Source organism: Zophobas morio, unplaced genomic scaffold (genome assembly GCF_036711695.1).
Source record: "Zophobas morio isolate AGI-343-1 ecotype UQ-CSIRO unplaced genomic scaffold, CSIRO_AGI_Zmor_V1 ptg000026l, whole genome shotgun sequence".
Lineage (NCBI taxonomy): Eukaryota > Metazoa > Arthropoda > Insecta > Coleoptera > Tenebrionidae > Zophobas > Zophobas morio.
In genome coordinates, this window is record NW_026972131.1 from 9456094 (window position 1) to 9473355 (window position 17262).

At 34.1% G+C, this 17262-nt stretch overlaps 3 protein-coding genes across 3 annotated transcripts in view; 1 reads left to right on the forward strand and 2 right to left on the reverse strand.

Moving 5' to 3' along the window:
* Positions 1-5502: 5502 nt before the first annotated feature.
* On the reverse strand, positions 5503-8253 carry LOC135136435 (ADP-ribosylation factor-binding protein GGA3-like). Its single transcript, XM_064065696.1, has 7 exons — positions 8139-8253; positions 7516-8084; positions 7242-7461; positions 6922-7185; positions 6747-6870; positions 6200-6698; positions 5503-6150 (listed from the first exon to the last, which is right to left on the reverse strand). Exons 1-7 carry the CDS (start codon positions 8176-8178, stop codon positions 5947-5949), a joined length of 1920 nt encoding a protein of 639 aa, XP_063921766.1. The 5' UTR covers positions 8179-8253; the 3' UTR covers positions 5503-5946.
* Positions 8254-9786: 1533 nt separating this feature from the next.
* On the forward strand, positions 9787-10897 carry LOC135136667 (uncharacterized). Its single transcript, XM_064066064.1, has 5 exons — positions 9787-9869; positions 9928-10115; positions 10171-10234; positions 10280-10381; positions 10447-10897. Exons 1-4 carry the CDS (start codon positions 9803-9805, stop codon positions 10288-10290), a joined length of 330 nt encoding a protein of 109 aa, XP_063922134.1. The 5' UTR covers positions 9787-9802; the 3' UTR covers positions 10291-10381; positions 10447-10897.
* A 576-nt stretch (positions 10898-11473) lies between these two features.
* Positions 11474-17262, reverse strand: part of LOC135136588 (5-hydroxytryptamine receptor-like) — a 108423-nt gene continuing 102634 nt past the window's right edge. Inside the window, exons 3-4 of the mRNA XM_064065949.1 lie at positions 12148-12897; positions 11474-12050 (exon numbers count right to left, since the gene is read on the reverse strand). Coding sequence (XP_063922019.1) covers positions 11915-12050; positions 12148-12897 — 886 coding nt within the window. The 3' untranslated portion in view covers positions 11474-11914. The remainder of the gene's footprint in view (positions 12051-12147; positions 12898-17262) is intronic.

Genomic DNA, 17262 nt, shown 5'->3' on the forward strand with positions numbered 1-17262 from the left:
CGATTTAGACATCAAGAAATAAATTTAAAATTGCAAAAATTATAGCTAGCAGACTTAAAACAGCCTTAAATGTGTCTTGTATGTAAGTGCTTATCAGTATGTAGGTATTTTAACGCACAGCAATAATCGTTCTTGATGAGTAATGACTGATGACTACTGTAACACAGTAAATCTTCGAAATCGAAAATTTAAAACACTGAAAAATTCAAATATGGGAAAATTGTAAAATCGAGAAATCGAAACATAAAAAAATCAAAAAAATAAAAATTGGAAAATCTAAAATTTAAAAATCGAGAAATTGAACAATTGGTTAATTCAAAAATCGAAACATCGAAAAATTGGAAAATCGAAAAATAAAAAAAAAAATTGGACAATCGAAAATTTAAAAATTCCGAAAATTGAAAAATTGAAATATAGAAGAACTGGAAACTCAAAAAATCGAAAAAAGTTAATAATTTAAAAATTGAAAAGTTAAAATTGAGAAATCGAAAAACTAAAAAAGACAAAAAAATCGAGGAGTCGAAAAATCGAGAAGTCGAAAAATCCAAAAAATTGAGAAACCGAAATAGGCCAAAATCGAAAAATCGAAAACTTAAATATGGAAAAATTGATAAAGCGAGAGATTGAATAATCAAAACATCGAAACATCCGAAACTCAATAAATTGAGATCTCAAAGAATTTAAAAATTCGGAAATTAAAAAAATTAAAGTATAGAACTGGAAACTCGAGAAACCGAAAAATCTAGAAATTTAAAAATTAAAATATGGAAAAGTTGAAAAATTGAGAAATTGAAATAAAAAACAGTAAACTGAAAATCCAAAAATAAAAAATAGAAAAATCTAGAAGTCGAAAAATGAAAGAATCGAAGTTATGAAAAATATCAAAACTGAAAGAAATATGCAAAAATTGAGAAATCGACAAACCAATAAAGCGAAGTCGAAAAATCGAAGAATTGAAGAACTGAAAAATCGAAACTTTGAGAAGTGGGAAAATCAAAAATAGATTAATTGAGAAATCAGAAAACTGAAAATTTAACGCAAAAATTTGACAAATTGAAAAATTTAAATACTGAAGAACTGAAGAGTCAAAAAATCGAGAAATCGAAAAAACTAAAATTTAAAACAATGAATAATGAAAATATCGCAAAATTGAAGAATCGAGAAATCCAATTCAATTTGAAAAATTGAAAAATCGGGGCATTGAAAAATTGGAAAATCCAGAAATTGAAAAGCTCAAAAGAAAAAAATCGAAAAACCGAGAAATCCAAAAATCGAAACATCGAAAAATTCAAAAACTGAGACTTCGAGAAATCGAAAAATCGGAGGATCGAGAAATTGAGGAGTCGGAAGCCGAAAAGGAAAGTTAAAAATTGAAAAATTGAGAAATTGAACAATCAAAACAACGAAACATCTGAATTCGATAAATTGAGAAATTAAAAAATTGAATACATAATCGAAAAATTTTAGAAAAGAAAAACTGGAAAATCGAAAATTAAAATTCAAAAAATTGAAATATAGAAGAACTGAAAACTCGAGATATCGAAAAACCTAGAATTTTAAAAAATGAAATATTATAACATCGAAAAGTTTAAAAATTGAAGCATTAAACAGTCGCAGAATTGAAAAATCTAAAGTTTACAATAAATTGAAAATCGAAAAAGGAAAAAGCGAGAAATGAAAAAAAATCCATCAATTCAAAAATCGAAAAGTCGAAAAATTGAAATATTGAAAAATCTCATAACTGAAAGAAATATTCAAAAAATTGAGAAATTAAAAAATTGGAAAATTGAGAAATTGAAAATCTAAAAAAGCAAAATTGAAAAATCGTAATCTTAAAAAATCGAAAAATTGAAGAATTGAAGATGTGAAAAATCGAAACTTTAGGAAATCCAGACATGGACAAATAAAAAAAATACTTTAGAAATCGGCAAACTGAAAATTTAGAAACGTGAAAATTTGAAAAATTGAAAAATCGAAATATTTAAAAACCGTAAAATTGAAGAGGACAAAAATTGAGAAATCGTATCATTGAAACATCGAAAGATTGAGAAATCGAAAAATAAAAAAATCGAGAAATAGAAAATTTAAGGAATGGAGGAATCGGAAAAGCCCAAAATTGAAATATTGAAAAATTGAGACATTTAAAGTTGAAAAATCGAGAAATCGACAAGCCGAAAAATCCCAATAGCGTATTTAGGTATAAATCACAAGATCAGGACTATTCTACTTTTTAAAATTTAAATACATAACATTATAAATTGGAAAATGTTGATTTTTTTTTCCAAAAATCTTGACGTCCAAGGTAAAACTCGACAGGGATGCATAAACCGTAAACGGGGCGAAACTACAATTTTACTATTGTAAAATTTGGAGATTGCGTCATTTCATTGTTCATTGTTCGTGACAAATTTTGGTGAGTGTAATTTGATAATACAATTTGAAATGTAAATTTTGTCATTCGGGAACATTATGTATTAAATCGTTAAGATGTTCAAAAACTTTGTTCACTAATGCCCGTTTGCACCAACGTTTAAGTCAGATACTTAAAATTTAAGAATTTCTTAAAACCAACAATGTGTTGCACCAACGTTTAAGTCTTTCTTAAAGGGTTCTTTGAAATCTTTAATTTAAGCGCCCGATTACCTGAGGCTTAAATTTGTAAGCAATGCTTAACGAGACACAACGATACAACGCATGTGCGGTACCCATGGTAACAGAACAACACTTTATTTCTATTGGATAATAATTTTGGTGATTACATGAAATCGAAAATTTCCAATTTTGCGACGATTCCATCATTTTTATCAGTGCTCAAAAGTGTATCTGAAGTGTAAAATAAAGTCTTAACAATTTAAAAATAAATATAAAGGAGGTATGTGCCACAGTTACAATGTTTTGTTGTAAAGAATAACATGTTTTTTTCGTGTTCGTAAAAAGTGGAACATTTTTTATTAATTTTTGTTTATAAAGGATACGTTTATTTCATGGCACTAGAAGCGTGTCATAGTGTTTCATTTTTTCACGCATTTAAATGAAAAAGTGTCGTAGCGTGTCATTTTTTAAAGGAAGACATTCGTGCGGCAAATTTTCCATCTCGTGAAAAAAATATACACTTTACTCACTAGTTGCATAAATAACTATTTTTCATATGAACAATAAAAAGCGCCAGAGGGGAGCGAGAAACTACAGTTATTTGAGGCACAACTGAACAAGAATAGGAAGAGAAAATATGGAATTATAGGTGCGAAAGCGAATTTTAGAGTTAGACATTGAAATAAAAAAGAAGCAGCAAAATAAATTTAAACGTAATAACATGGAAATGTAATAAAATATCAAATTAAAAAGTAATATAGCATAGATTTGTTAATATTATGAATTTCCCAAAAAAAAAGTTATAAAACTTCTTCTAAATTCATTTCCCGTCCCCCGGTTTTGAACAATATTGACCTGGTATTTGACTATATTCTAAGCCCATTTTTTATTAAACACCTAACCAACGTTAGAGAAAATAAATATCAGCACTATTCGAACTACACACGTACAAACTAACCTAAAATATTTGACGTTTCTATACAAACAAGCGTCAGTGTTGCCAATAGAAATGAAACTTTTACACAATTCCCCAACTAAGTATTACTTGGTTAAGTAGAATCTAAGCGGCGACGGTGCAACAACTGTACAATTTAAGACGTAGTTACTTTTAAGAATTGCTTAGCTAAGCAATGCTTACCGCTAACGTTGGTGCAAATGGGCATTATTCGTTGTAAAGTCCAGTGGTCGAAATGGGTTAGTTCTTCGTAATGGAAGTTCTCAAGCGACGAAAAACTGCATGTGGAGGGAGACGTCGGATTACAAATCGTGCCAAGAAAGACATATTTGGGAGAGATGGATTTTCAGGTGCTTGACTAGCGGTAATTTTAAATTGTTTGCTGTCGTTCGCGAAGTGAAGAACACAATTTCATTAAAATGATAATTATAAAATTATCATAATCACTATTGGTATTAATTAACACAAAATGGCGCGCAAGTTATCAGTTGATTTCGTTAATACATTCATAGAAACCCAAAGGGATTTTTTCATGCCTTAGAAAATTAAAAAGTAAAAAATACAATAACAAAAATTTTAAAACGCGGTTTACGAAAAATTAGTTGACCTGTGCAAAGAAGAAAATTTTGGAAATGCTGACAAATATGACATCTTAAAAAAAATAACACTTGAAGAAGTGCTTTCGGCGTAATATTTTTGATGCTCGCGTGAACAAAATACTCTATGTCAGTGTGCAGTGCGCAAACAGTTGACTGTGCAGATCTAGCCGAAAATTCGAAAACCAAATCGCTGTGTGTAGGGCCAGCATAACGGAAGTAATAAATCATCCCATGGGTTGAAGAACGTTGGGTCAGTGCAATGATGTCGGTGTTATATCCCGAGAGGGGCCCAATACACCCAATAAAATCGAACAGACAAAATAAAGCTTCAAACAGAATTATTTTTATACTAAAATTCTGAAGTTTATTAACTGCACATTTTATTTATTTATTTATTTTATCTTGTTTTCGAACTATAATAAATATTTCAAACAATGTTTGTAACTTATTTTAATGTAAATTATATTCATGTGGTTAACAAAATCAGATGTAATATTAGTGTGATTTTGACCTTATTCTAGATTTTATTACAGCAGAACGGCGTATCCTTTTTAAATTTTAGAAGTTACGGAAACTAGTTCAAGAAACAATTAGTTATCTCGTATTTTTGGAACAAAATCTACCAAAATGTCCGATAATAGCAATTGTTTTTCATAGAAACAAACAGTCTTCAAAGCAGCCTTTAACAACTCGATATTACAAACATGCCTCTTAAGTTCTTTATGCGTTTTTTTCTCTCTTGTGATTATTTGTAATGTTAACGCCGAAAGTTTACGTCATTCTGTTATTTACTTTGAACATATATTTTCATTTTGTGTTAGTATTTTCAAAATTTTACTAAATCTTGTAAAACTAAACAATTATACCTTGGAAAGTTTCTGTCAGTCTTCAGATATAGTCAAATAAAAATAGGCGTCAAATTCATTTAAATTAAATTCTTTCATATCACGTTACAACGCGTTGCTTCATATTTTTTATGTCAAGTATATTTTCATATTTTTTACATATATGTTTATACACATTACTGTTTACGGAACAATGTTAATTATGGATTTATGGATAACTCCTCGTATAAGAGCAGAGTGAAGGGTGTTTGCCTTTGCTAATGTTTGATGGCGCCATCTGATTTAGAGTATAATAAACCTAATACGTTGGCTCACTGTAGTAAAAATGCGCGTTGACGAAAAATTTGTCCCGCGCCCCCTGGATTCCTTGTCCTAAAGCTCACTATTTAGGCGAAGTAAAATTTGTATTAGGTTGTCCAACTATAATATACTTAAACAATGGTAGCAGTGTGAAACAAAGTCATGTCGTGGATTAGTTCACACTGACGAGTCTTTAAAAATAAAAGACGTGTCTATCTATATTGTTTACTTGTTGAGAAAAAAATCCTATAAATACTTATCAGTCTCTAAGTACTCAAAATAAAGTAAAGTCGGAACTATATGTATAAAGCCGCACTTCCGCATTGCTCTCCTGTCTCTTGTAAACATAAACAGTGTAAAAAACGTCATGAGATTTAAGTGAGTGTGCAGCTTAAACTGTACAGTAAATTTAAAGGTGTCGTAGACATGCCTCAAAAAGCGCATGCGCATCTTAATGTCATAGCGGTTATTAACGAACAAATAATCCCTTTAAATTCTGAATACAGTTTGACACTAATAAAATGACACTAACCCGTGGATTAAATTGACTCCATTAAGTTTGAACGACTTAATAGTAAAGCACATTGATATAATTTTAGACATTAATTAAAGAAAAAATATACTTTGACTAATCTGTGTGCCTTAAGTAAGTACTTTAGACCAATGGAAGATTTTCAACTTCGCCCATTTCCGTGCAGGTCTCCTCGTCCATCACAAAACTCACGATAAACTTGAGAAACAGTTGTACATCTTCAGGACACGCGATTACCATGATTTGCGTTATGGCGGCGGGGGGTAGGAAGGGGTTGTAGGATGGAAGAGTCGTCGCAGACGGGGGCTGCAATTTTAACTTACAACCCTGAAAATAACCATCACTAAGAATTTACAAACACACGAATTATTCATACCTTAGGTACAACAGCTTGAAATAAATAGTTCGTTAAAGGCATCTCGTTTTTATTTATGGTGGTTACGACGAAAACGTGCACGTCGTTCCTGGGCTTGTCTTTAACAAAGTGCAACGTTATGCTAATCCCGTTCCTGTCGTTTAGAATCGTTAGAGGGGGGACAGTGCTGGGTTTGATGTCCTCCAGTTTGATGAAAATGTCGCTCAACTTGACGTCGTGGTTTTTCACAGTCGTTTCGCTTATACTAAGTTTTCTTTGGTTGTCGTTTATTGCACTTTCGTCGGCTTCCAGGAGCTTCTCGTCCGCTAGATCCACCAAACAATCGTCTCCCGAGTTTTCGGTCGCGCCGGCTTTGGGTTCGTCTTTAGGTTTACTAATTAAATAATTTAAGTCTAGGTTGAGGGATTCATTTATGGAGTTTTCTTGTTTAGGGAGCGGTTGAGGGGGCTTCATTTCTGAGATTTTTGATAGGAGATTCATGGGGATTTTGTCTTGATTCCTGGAAAACAGAGTGAGATGGTGACACGTCTCGCGTGACTTTGTATACTTGCTAAAACTGCTTTGTCTGGTGGATTGGAGGTTTTCTTTGAACAAATGCTCACTCAGTGCGTCTAGATCCTCCAGCGCTTTGAATCTGTTCACTTCAGGTTCTTGTCCACCATTACTTTTATCTACAATTACGCCAAATAGTTTGTTTTTATACCCACTGGGTTGTAAATTACCACAAGATAATACTGAGGTTGGTTGTAAAATATCAGCAGAATCAGGAATGTTAGAGTTATTAAAAATATCACATAAGACATCAATTTCATTCTCTTTGGTTTCAGTATTTTGGCATTTTGCACCGTCATTCGAGGCATTCACAGAGTTATCAAAATCCAGCAACGGGTTACTACCGTCGTCCAAAACACTAATACCTTTTATAATAATTTTGTTAAATTTACTAAAAACTTGACTTAGCTCATCACTAGTTTGTAAAACATCACCTGGAACAACAATAATGGACGCGGTTTCGTGACCAAGCCCGCTTAAGGTCACTCACCTAACATTTCTTCATTCTGCTGAGTTTCTGCAGCCAGCTTCATCAAATTTGGCCTTAGGCGCTCACAGCTTTGATGCAGTTCCTTAATTAAGTCTAACTCGTCCCCAGACGAAATTCCCGGTTTATAAGAGTCCAGCATTTCATTCAATAACCGGACGTTATTCTGGACTGATTCTAGCTCAGACACGCGTTTGCTTTTAAGCTCTGCGCGTTTATCATCCTAAACAAACAAACACTGGTAACAAATTTAGTAATCACAAAACAACATAGTTACCTCCTTGACCATACTTTTAATCAGCCAATTGGCGGCTTGAATGTCCTCTGGGTCCTTACTCTGCAGCAACTTCTGCAAAATTTTTGATTTCTCCTCATCCTGGAACACCGAGTTCGCGGGCTTCTTCCGCACCGCGTTCACACTCTGCAGCGTAATATTCGGGTTCGGGATCTCCTTAATAACCCCCTGCTTTCGCAGCATGTCGTACGCTTCTTTGATTTTACTCTCCTTGGGATAATCCAGCGTCCACACATACATCAACTGCAAAACCTTCTGTTTCACCACTAACGGCGTCTGCGAACCCAAATATTTCGGCGAAACTAACTTAATCATCTCGTTTAGAAACCTAAATTTTCCCACTTCCGACTGGAACTGGCCGCCGCACTTCCCCATGCACGTGTCGAGGATGTTGAGGGTCTGCAGGAGCTCCCGCTCGGTGCCCGAGGGAAGCCGGTTGGCTATCACCTTGACGCCGATGTGGGGCCCATCCTTCTCTTTGTTTACTAAGGCGCAGAAAGCCTCGACGGCGGCCGTGTCAATGTTTTGATTTTGAGAGTTGGTGGCTTTTACTGGAAGTAGAGAGTGGGGAAAAGCGGGCTTGCGGGGGCGCGTTGGGTACTTACAGAGGAGGGCCTCGAGACTAGTTTGGGTGACTAAATCCATGGTTTGAGATTGAGTTAATTTATTTTAACCATATTATTTTCATGTCGGTCAAACGTCAGAAACGTCAATCGCGTGTTGGATTTAAATCCGAAAGTCCCCGTTAGGGAGTTTGGCGAGGTGCGGGTGGCGCAGTGAAGCGGCGCCATTATCGTCTGAAATAAGCGGGCTTTGAAAAAGTTCGTCGAAGGTGCATAATTGTAGAAAAATTGTGTTAAAAGAGGTTTATTTGTTTAATTGAACCATCCACAACGTGTGGGGGTCATTATTTTGCTATATTTTGTTGTTTGTTGTGTGTTTTGAACCCAAACTTTGTGTGTGTTAGTTTGCTAATAATTGTTGCTAAAACTGTTTTTAGGTTAATTTAGATAAGTATTTTTTGCTTTTAGCACTTCTAGAAATGTTCCCGTTTTATATTTGTGTCGATTTTACTGATACGGAAGAATCGATGGTAGGGGAGATTGACTACAAAAGCACCGTTTTGTGAAGGTAGGGGAGACTACAACAAGTCGGACGCGGAAAACCAAAGTATGTGGTATGAATCGTAATATTATTCAAAGCACTCTAAAAACATTAAACTTTGACGGCGACCGCAATGCGCTTTTCCACATGAGTTCATATCGTGAAAACAATCGATGTCTGGGCGGAGTTCATGTATGGTGAATTTTCTTTGTATTATTTATGAGAAACCTGTTGTAAAAACTAGGTTTAATAATAAGTCTTGCAATAAATAACTATTTGTCCTTATCGCTTCAGTAATTTTTCCAGGTGATAACATTTTCGCGTATATTACACACGCAGCTAGTTAGTCATCGAAATGGTGCTAAAAATTAGTTGCTTATTGTGTGTAATTGCAACTAATATTAGTAATAGACACCTTATTTTTTTAACTTTGTGGTTCAAATAATGTGATCTGTAGACGCTTGCCGTCAGAATGAGACGCTAGGATTTCTGGTTAGTTGCGAATTTTCTTGCACCAATTTAAAACAGATCTGCAGATTTGCAACGACTTGTGTTTGCAAGAAACAACTTTTTCGCAACCACAAAAATGGATTGTGCGTGCTGGAAAAGAATTGTCCTGATCAAATTAAATTGATGATTCTACATACAAGTTCGTTTTTATTTTTTAAGTTATAGTTTTGTGTAACTAATGGGTTTCTAGTTTTCAGAATTAAACATATTGTATTAAGATTTTTCCAGATGTTTCTGCCAAGGCCGCTTGTTACTGCCATCAAATTACTAGCGACTATTAGGCGTTTTTTGTTGTAAATGTATTTTAGCACAAATTCGTGTGCTATCAACCTCAGTTCTGTTATTACGATTCCATTAAAAAATTTTGGTCGGTTTTTATTGTACATTAAAAAAATCGCACTAAATGAGGCATAAATCTGATTTATTTAATTTAATTGTGTGTACCGGTTTTGTTTATCAGTTTTAACGTTTTTACATACATTTGTGTGTTATGGAGTAATTTTCAAATGATGTTGCAACTGACGCACTACCGGTATTACTCAGCTTTATTACCAAGCAGGAATCACATTTATCGCTTGAAATTATCATTTTTAGTACTCTAGTTAACATAACGTTGGTCTTTAGACATAGTCATAGTTCTAAACAAGTCGCGATTATGTTGTGTAGAGCTATTTTATTATTATTATTATTATTTCTCGCAACCGTTGTAGCTGCCAATCACGGTACTAATAATAAAATAGTTGCACGGACAATAACAATCAGAAAACGTTATTTTATCAGACAGATGTACTGCCAATCAAACGAGAGGTTTGATTCTTAGCTGCGAAACGTCTTGCGTTAAGTCGCAACACGTCTGCACACTTGGATCTGCGTGTGTTTGCAAGAACGGACTTTTTAGAGATCAGAAAACGGGTTTGTGTGTTTTACCTGGCGAGTGTCCACGTAAGAGACAACTATTTTTGGTTAATGTAGTTTGTATGTTTTAATTTTTCTCTATATTATGTGCTTATTTCATTGTTTCAGCCTTCTTGCTTTTTCACGTTGTACTTAGTTTTATCGCAGATTTTATCGCAGTATTTCTGCCAAGGTAACGTTCGGTCTATTTTACCAAGTGACTTAGTTTTGTTTTTAGTCCCGTTGTAAGCTTTATCCGATTTCTTATGACAGCGAATAACGTTCGAAGATTAATGATGTCGTACAAAATTATGTTATAGCACCATTTTGGATATGAAAAGTAAGTGTTTATGCTTTTACAATAGTTAATTTTATGCATATTATATTATACGTTTAACCTTGCAGGACTTTGCACAGATAAGGCATTATTATACTACTTTGGTTTGGAAAATCCATCACGTTTTTTTGTAGATGACTTTAGTTAATAATCGAAAAATGTTGTAGTAATTTTTACACGTTTGTTCCATTATTACCACTGTGGATATAGGAACACGACCGATGGCCTACATTTTTTAGCGAATCAAATGCTGACCCTTTTGGACTGTGTAAATTTATAATACAGGAAGCGGAGGGTAATTTTTTTCGGTGTTGATAAATGTCTCCACCATTATTTATAACCCGGTGCGTATAAAAGTAATCCAGTAAAGTAAATCGTAGTTAAAATTGAATATGTGGGATCTAAATCGAATCTCCGTGATTTATTTCTCCACTGAGGTGGATAGCGTCTGGTTTATTTTTAATTTTACGATGTACGTGACTATTAAAATCGAGGCGAGTGGCAGCCATGCGACGAATGTGAGGTTATGTTGAACGCTAGGTTCTGGTTAAATTTATGCGCATATTTTAACATAAATATTTTTTATTAAATTATTACATGAATATACATTATTGTTAATTAAATTTCCATACATTTAATAATAGAAGAATAATGTAACAATATTTTATTGGCGTTTTTATCATTCTCAGGGCTCAAAAGTATGATAATAACGTTCCAATAGTTCCGTTTTTACATTAATATTAAACAATATCACAATAGACATACACTATTAAGGGAAGCACTTTTTCGAAATTTATTTCTTTTAACGAATTTAGAATGAATTGGAGAGGGAAAACTATAAATTCATGCCACGAAACAAATGACAGACCATAATTTACCGATAGGACCAGTCGAAACAAAACCGAAAGAATTAACTCAGTGAGTAGATTATGGCCCGATGTTTTCCCTGGTTGATTGTACATCACATTTTTACTATATACGACCTAATAACATCACAAATAAAATCTTCAGTGTATAGCTTTATTGCATTTACAGTGTAACATTATCTAATAGTCCTATAAGTATCATTCACCCTCGATAAATAAGCTATGTACATTTTGATTCTACTCTATCTTACATAGTCTTAACGTTAGTTGTTAGTCTTCCATTTCTTTGATAAAAATACAATATTGGTCTCTCGTACTTAAATAAAACTCTGGTAAAAAACGTGCAAATAAATGAGCTTTGACGAAACGATAGTGGTCATTTGATAACGATTCAGTCGTGAGTGGAGAACACCCTCATTGTCCGTATACCCGTTTAAAATGGCCGCAGCTCGAGCATGACCCTTCGCCCGAGTCCGTGCTCGTGCTCGCCGCTGCTGCTCTCACAGTCTATCGGTGACACAGAACTGCGTGATCGTTTCTCGTCGGATCAGTCACACTTGAATGTGACGTTTCTCGGACCTGACGCGACCGCCGTCGCCGCCACACTGGCCGCCAGCCGGGCGGCCACCGGATGCTCCGTATCCGAAGGTAAACGATCACTTTGCCGCCATCATTGAAAGTGCCGGATCCCGAAATGTTTGTTCCTCCTGGCGTAGTTACGACCGCACAGGATCTTCTTGAAGGCGTGCCGAAACTCGGGGCTGAAGATGGTGTAGATGATAGGGTTCAGCATCGAGTTGCAATACCTTCACAGAAAAACACCAACATTTCATAAAACAACGTATTCCTGTAGTTGTGGTTTATGAATCCGACTTAAATTTTTAAAGAAGATTGATCACCTACCCCAGCCAAAGGAATATCGAGATGACGTACTTCTGGAACAACTTGGAGTTGATCGGCAGCAGCACCGCCATGATGAAGAACGGCAGCCAACATAGAACGAAAGCACCAGTTATTATAGCTAGAGTCTTCGCCGCTTTCCGCTCGCGCTTCGAGTCGGCACTATCTCGCGATTTTCTCTTCACCGGGTAGTGCTGCGGCTGGTACGTCACGCTGCAGTCGGTAGTCGTGGGCATGTCAGCCTCGAGGCCGTTCGCAAAAGAAGTCTTTTCGGGACTGGAGTTGTTGGAAGAGACCGTGGTGAACGCGGTTGTCGTTTCGGAGATGGTCGGAAGGGGGCGGCCTATGATTGTCACGACTGCGGCGGCTATGCCTCCGGTGCCGCTGGCGGCCGCAAGCCCGCCTGCTATGCCTCCGGCTGCCGGGTTCTGGGACGAGGGGTTGGCGCTGCTTCCGATCACTTGCCGCCTTCGTATGCGTTTACGGGCCGTCTGGAATATCCGCCAGTAGAGGATGAGGATGACGAGGAGTGGAAGGTAGAAGGAGGAAGCCGTGGCGAAGATTTGGTAGTAGAGGTCTTGGCTGATGAGGCATTCTTTGTCGCGGATGCGGTCGTTCCACTGAGGGTCCTTCCAGCCTAGCAGAGGGGCGATGCAGACGAAGAAGGACACGAGCCAGATGATGAAGATCATCATGCCGATTCGCTTGGAGGTGCGCTGGTGGATGTAGTCTATGTTGGTGACGGCCCAATACCTGAAAGTTGGTATTAAATGACTCCTCTTTAATGCAGAATAAAGACCTTTTATTGTTATTATTATTAAGAGTGGTTATATAGCGAGGCTCTTAGCTCAGTTTGACCTCATTTGACCTGAGCTAGGAGCGCCACTTATCGAAAGTTATCGAGTTCTATCCCGACTATCCCCTCATATAGCTTAAGTAGAGATTTATAAATAAAACAATTAAGTGTAGTCAAGGTAGCGTGGGTTCGAATCCCACACCTGACAGTTCTTTTGCGTTTAAATAAAACATATTTTAATGTTATGTTATTTAGTGTATAGATCGAGTCTGCGCAAAACACGACCGTCCCCGGGGTCAAGTCAACCGAGCACAAGTCGCTGACAAACGTTCGATAAAAAGTAGTGGGGCTCCTAGCTCAGGTCAAATGAGGTCAAACTGAGCTAGGAGCCCCACTGTATAACTACTATCATTGTTTAAGTATATTATAGTTGGACAACCTAATACAAATTTTACTTCGCCTAAATAGTGAGCTTTAGGACAAGGAATCTAGGGGGCGTGGGACAAATTTTTCGTCAACGCGCATTTTCACTACAGTGAGCCAATGTATTAGGTTTATTTTACTCTACATCAGATGGCGCCATCAAACATTGAATTTAAATGAATTTGACGCCTATTTTTATATGACTATATCTGAAGGCTGACAGAAACTTTCCAAGGGTTTTTAAACTGGTATAATTGTTTAGTTTTGTAAGATTAAAGTAAAACAAGATTTTAAGTAAAATGTAGATTCGTGGTGTTACAAAAATATTAACACAAAATGAAAATATATGTTCAAAGTAAATAACAGAATGACATAAACTTTCGGCGTTAACATTACAAATAATTACAAGAGAAAAAAAAACGCATTAAGAACTTAAGAGGCATGTTTGTAATATCGAGTTGTTAAAGGCTGTTTTGAAGACTGTTTGTTTCTATGAAAAACAATTGCTGTTATCCGACATTTTGGTAGATTTTGTTCCAAAAATACGAAATAACTAATTGTTTCTTGAACTAGTTTCCGTAACTTCTAAAATTTAAAAAGGATACGCCGTTCTGCTGTAATAAAATCTAGAATAAGGTCAAAATCACACTAATATTACATCTGATTTTGTTAACCACATGAATATAATTTACATTAAAATAAGTTACGGACATTGTTTGAAATGTTTATTATAGTTCGAAAACAAGATAAAATAAATAAATAAATAAAATGTGCAGTTTATAAACTTCAGAATTTTAGTAAAAAAATAATCATGTTTGAAGCTTTATTTTGTCTGTTCCATTTTATTGGGTGTATTGGGCCCCTCTCGGGATATAACATCGACATCATTGCACCGACTCAACGTTCTTCAACCGATGGGATGATTTATTACTTCCGATTTTCGGCTAGATCTGCACAGTTAACTCTTTGCGCACTGCACACTGACATAGAGTATTTTGTTCACGCGAGCATCAAAAATATTACCCCGAAAGCACTTCTTCAAGTGTTATTTTTTTTAAGATGTCATATTTGTCAGCGTTTCCAAAATTTTCTTCTTTGCACAGGTCAACTAATTTTTCGTAAACCGCATTTTAAAATTTTTGTTATTGTATTTTTTACTTTTTAATTTTCTAAGGCATGAAAAAATCCCTTATAGGTTTCTATGAATTTATTAACGAAATCGACTGATAACTTGCGCGCCCTTTTGTGTTAATTAATACCAATAGTGATTATGATAATTTTATAATTATCATTTTAATGAAATTGTGTTCTTCACTTCCCGAACGACAGCAAAAAATTTAAAATTACCCCTAGTCAAGCACCTGAAAATCCATCTTTCCCAAATATGTATTTCTTGGCACGATTTGTAATCCGAAGTCTCCTCCCACATGCAATTTTTCGTCGCCTGAGAACTTGTTTGATCTACAGACCAAAGCACACTCAGGCCAATATCGGCTTTAAGCGATTTATCTTATATAAACCGATATTCGTTAGAGTTGATCTGAAACTAAACGAAGAACTAACCCATTTCGACCATTGGACTTTACAACGAATAAGTGAACAAAGTTCTTGAACATCTTAACGATTTAATACATAATGTTCCCGAATGACAAAATTTACATTTGAAATTGTATTATCAAATTACACTCTCCAAATTTTACAATAGTCAAATTGTAGTTTCGCCCCGTTTACGGTTTATGCAGCCGTGTCGAGTTTTCACCTTAGACGTCAAGATTTTTGGAAAAAAAAATCAACATTTTCCAATTGATAATGTTATTTAAATTTTAAAAAGTAGAATAGTCCTGATCTTGTGATTTATACCTAAATGCGCTATTGGGATTCTTCGGCTTGTCGATTTCTCGATTTTTCAACTTTAAATGTCTCAATTTTTCAATATTTCAATTTGGGGCTTTTTCGATTCCTCCATTCTTTAAATTTTCTATTTCTTGATTTTTTTATTTTTCGATTTCTCAATCTTTCCATGTTTCAATTTTTCAAATTTTCACGTTTCTAAATTTTCAGTTTGCCGATTTCTAAACTATTTTTTTTATTTGTCCATTTCTGGATTTCCTAAAGTTTCGATTTTTCACATCTTCAATTCTTCAATTTTTCGATTTTTTGGTTTTTTGATTTCTCAATTTTTTGAATATTTCTTTCAGTTATGAGATTTTTCAATATTTCAATTTTTCGACTTTTCGATTTTTGAATTGATGGATTTTTTTGATTTCTCGATTTTTTACTTTTTTGGATTTTCAATTTATTGTAAACTTTAGATTTTTCAATTCTGCGACTGTTTAATGCTTCGATTTCACAATTTTTAAACTTTTCGATATTTTAATATTTCATTTTTTAAAATTCTAAGTTTTTCGATATCTCGAGTTTTCAGTTCTTCTATATTTCAATTTTTCAATTTTTCGATTTTTTGAATTTTAATGTTCGATTTTCCAGTTTTTCTTTTCTAAAATTTTTCGATTATTCAATTTTTTAATTTCTCACTTTATCGAATTCAGATGTTTCGTTGTTTTGATTGTTCAATTTTTCAATTTTTCAATTTTTAACTTTCCTTTTCGGCTTCCGACTCCTCAATTTCTCGATTCTCCGATTTTTCGATTTCTCGAAGTCTCAGTTTTTGAATTTTTCGATGTTTCGATTTTTGGATTTCTCGGTTTTTCGATTTTTTTCTTTTGAGCTTTTCAATTTCTGGATTTTCCAATTTTTCAATGTCCCGATTTTTCAATTTTTCAAATTGAATTGGATTTCTCGATTCTTCAATTTTGCGATATTTTAATTATTCATTGTTTTAAATTTTAGTTTTTTCGATATCTCGATTTTTTTACTTTTCAGTTCTTCAGTATTTAAATTTTTCAATTTTTCAAATTTTTGCGTTAAATTTTCAGTTTTCTGTTTTCTCAATTAATCTATTTTTGATTTTCCCACTTCTCGAAGTTTCGATTTTTCAGTTCTTCAATTCTTCGATTTTTCGACTTCGCTTTATTGGTTTGTCGATTTCTCAATTTTTGGATATTTCTTTCAGTTTTGATATTTTTCAATACTTCGATTCTTCAATTTTTCGACTTCAAGATTTTTCTATTTTTTATTTTTGGATTTTCAGTTTTTTGTTTTTTATTTCAATTTCTCAATTTTTCAACTTTTCCATATTTTAATTTTTAAATTTCAAGATTTTTCGGTTTCTCGAGTTTCCAGTTCTATATTTTAATTTTTTAAATTTTCGAATTTTTAAATTTTTTGAGATCACAAGTTATTGAGATTCGGATGTTTCGATGTTTTGATTATTCAATCTCTCGCTTTATCGATTTTTCCATATTTAAGTTTTCGATTTTTCGATTTTGGCCTATTTCGGTTTCTCAATTTTTTGATTTTTCGACTTCTCGATTTTTCGACTCCTCGATTTTTTTGTCTTTTGATTTTTCGATTTCTCGATGTCTCGATTTTTGAATTTGACAATGTTTCGATTTTTCGATTTGTTTGTTTTTCGATTTTTTGCTTTTCGGTTTCTCGATTTTTCGATGTTTCGATTTTTGATTTATCCGATTTTTCAATTATCCAATTCGACTTCTCGATTCGTTGATTTTTCAGTTTTTCGATTTTTAAATTTAAAATTTTTTTTTTGACTTTTTGATGTTTGGATTTCTCCATTTTTCAGTTTTAGGATATTTTAACTTTTCAATGTTTTAAATTTTAGATTTTTCGATTTTTCAGTTCTTCAATATTTTTTTATTTTTCAAATTTTGACGTTTCTGATTTTTTAGTTTTCGGATTTCTCAATTAATCTATTTTTTTATATTCCCATTTCTCCACTTCCTAAAGTTTCGATTTTTCAGTTCTTCAGTTCTTCAATT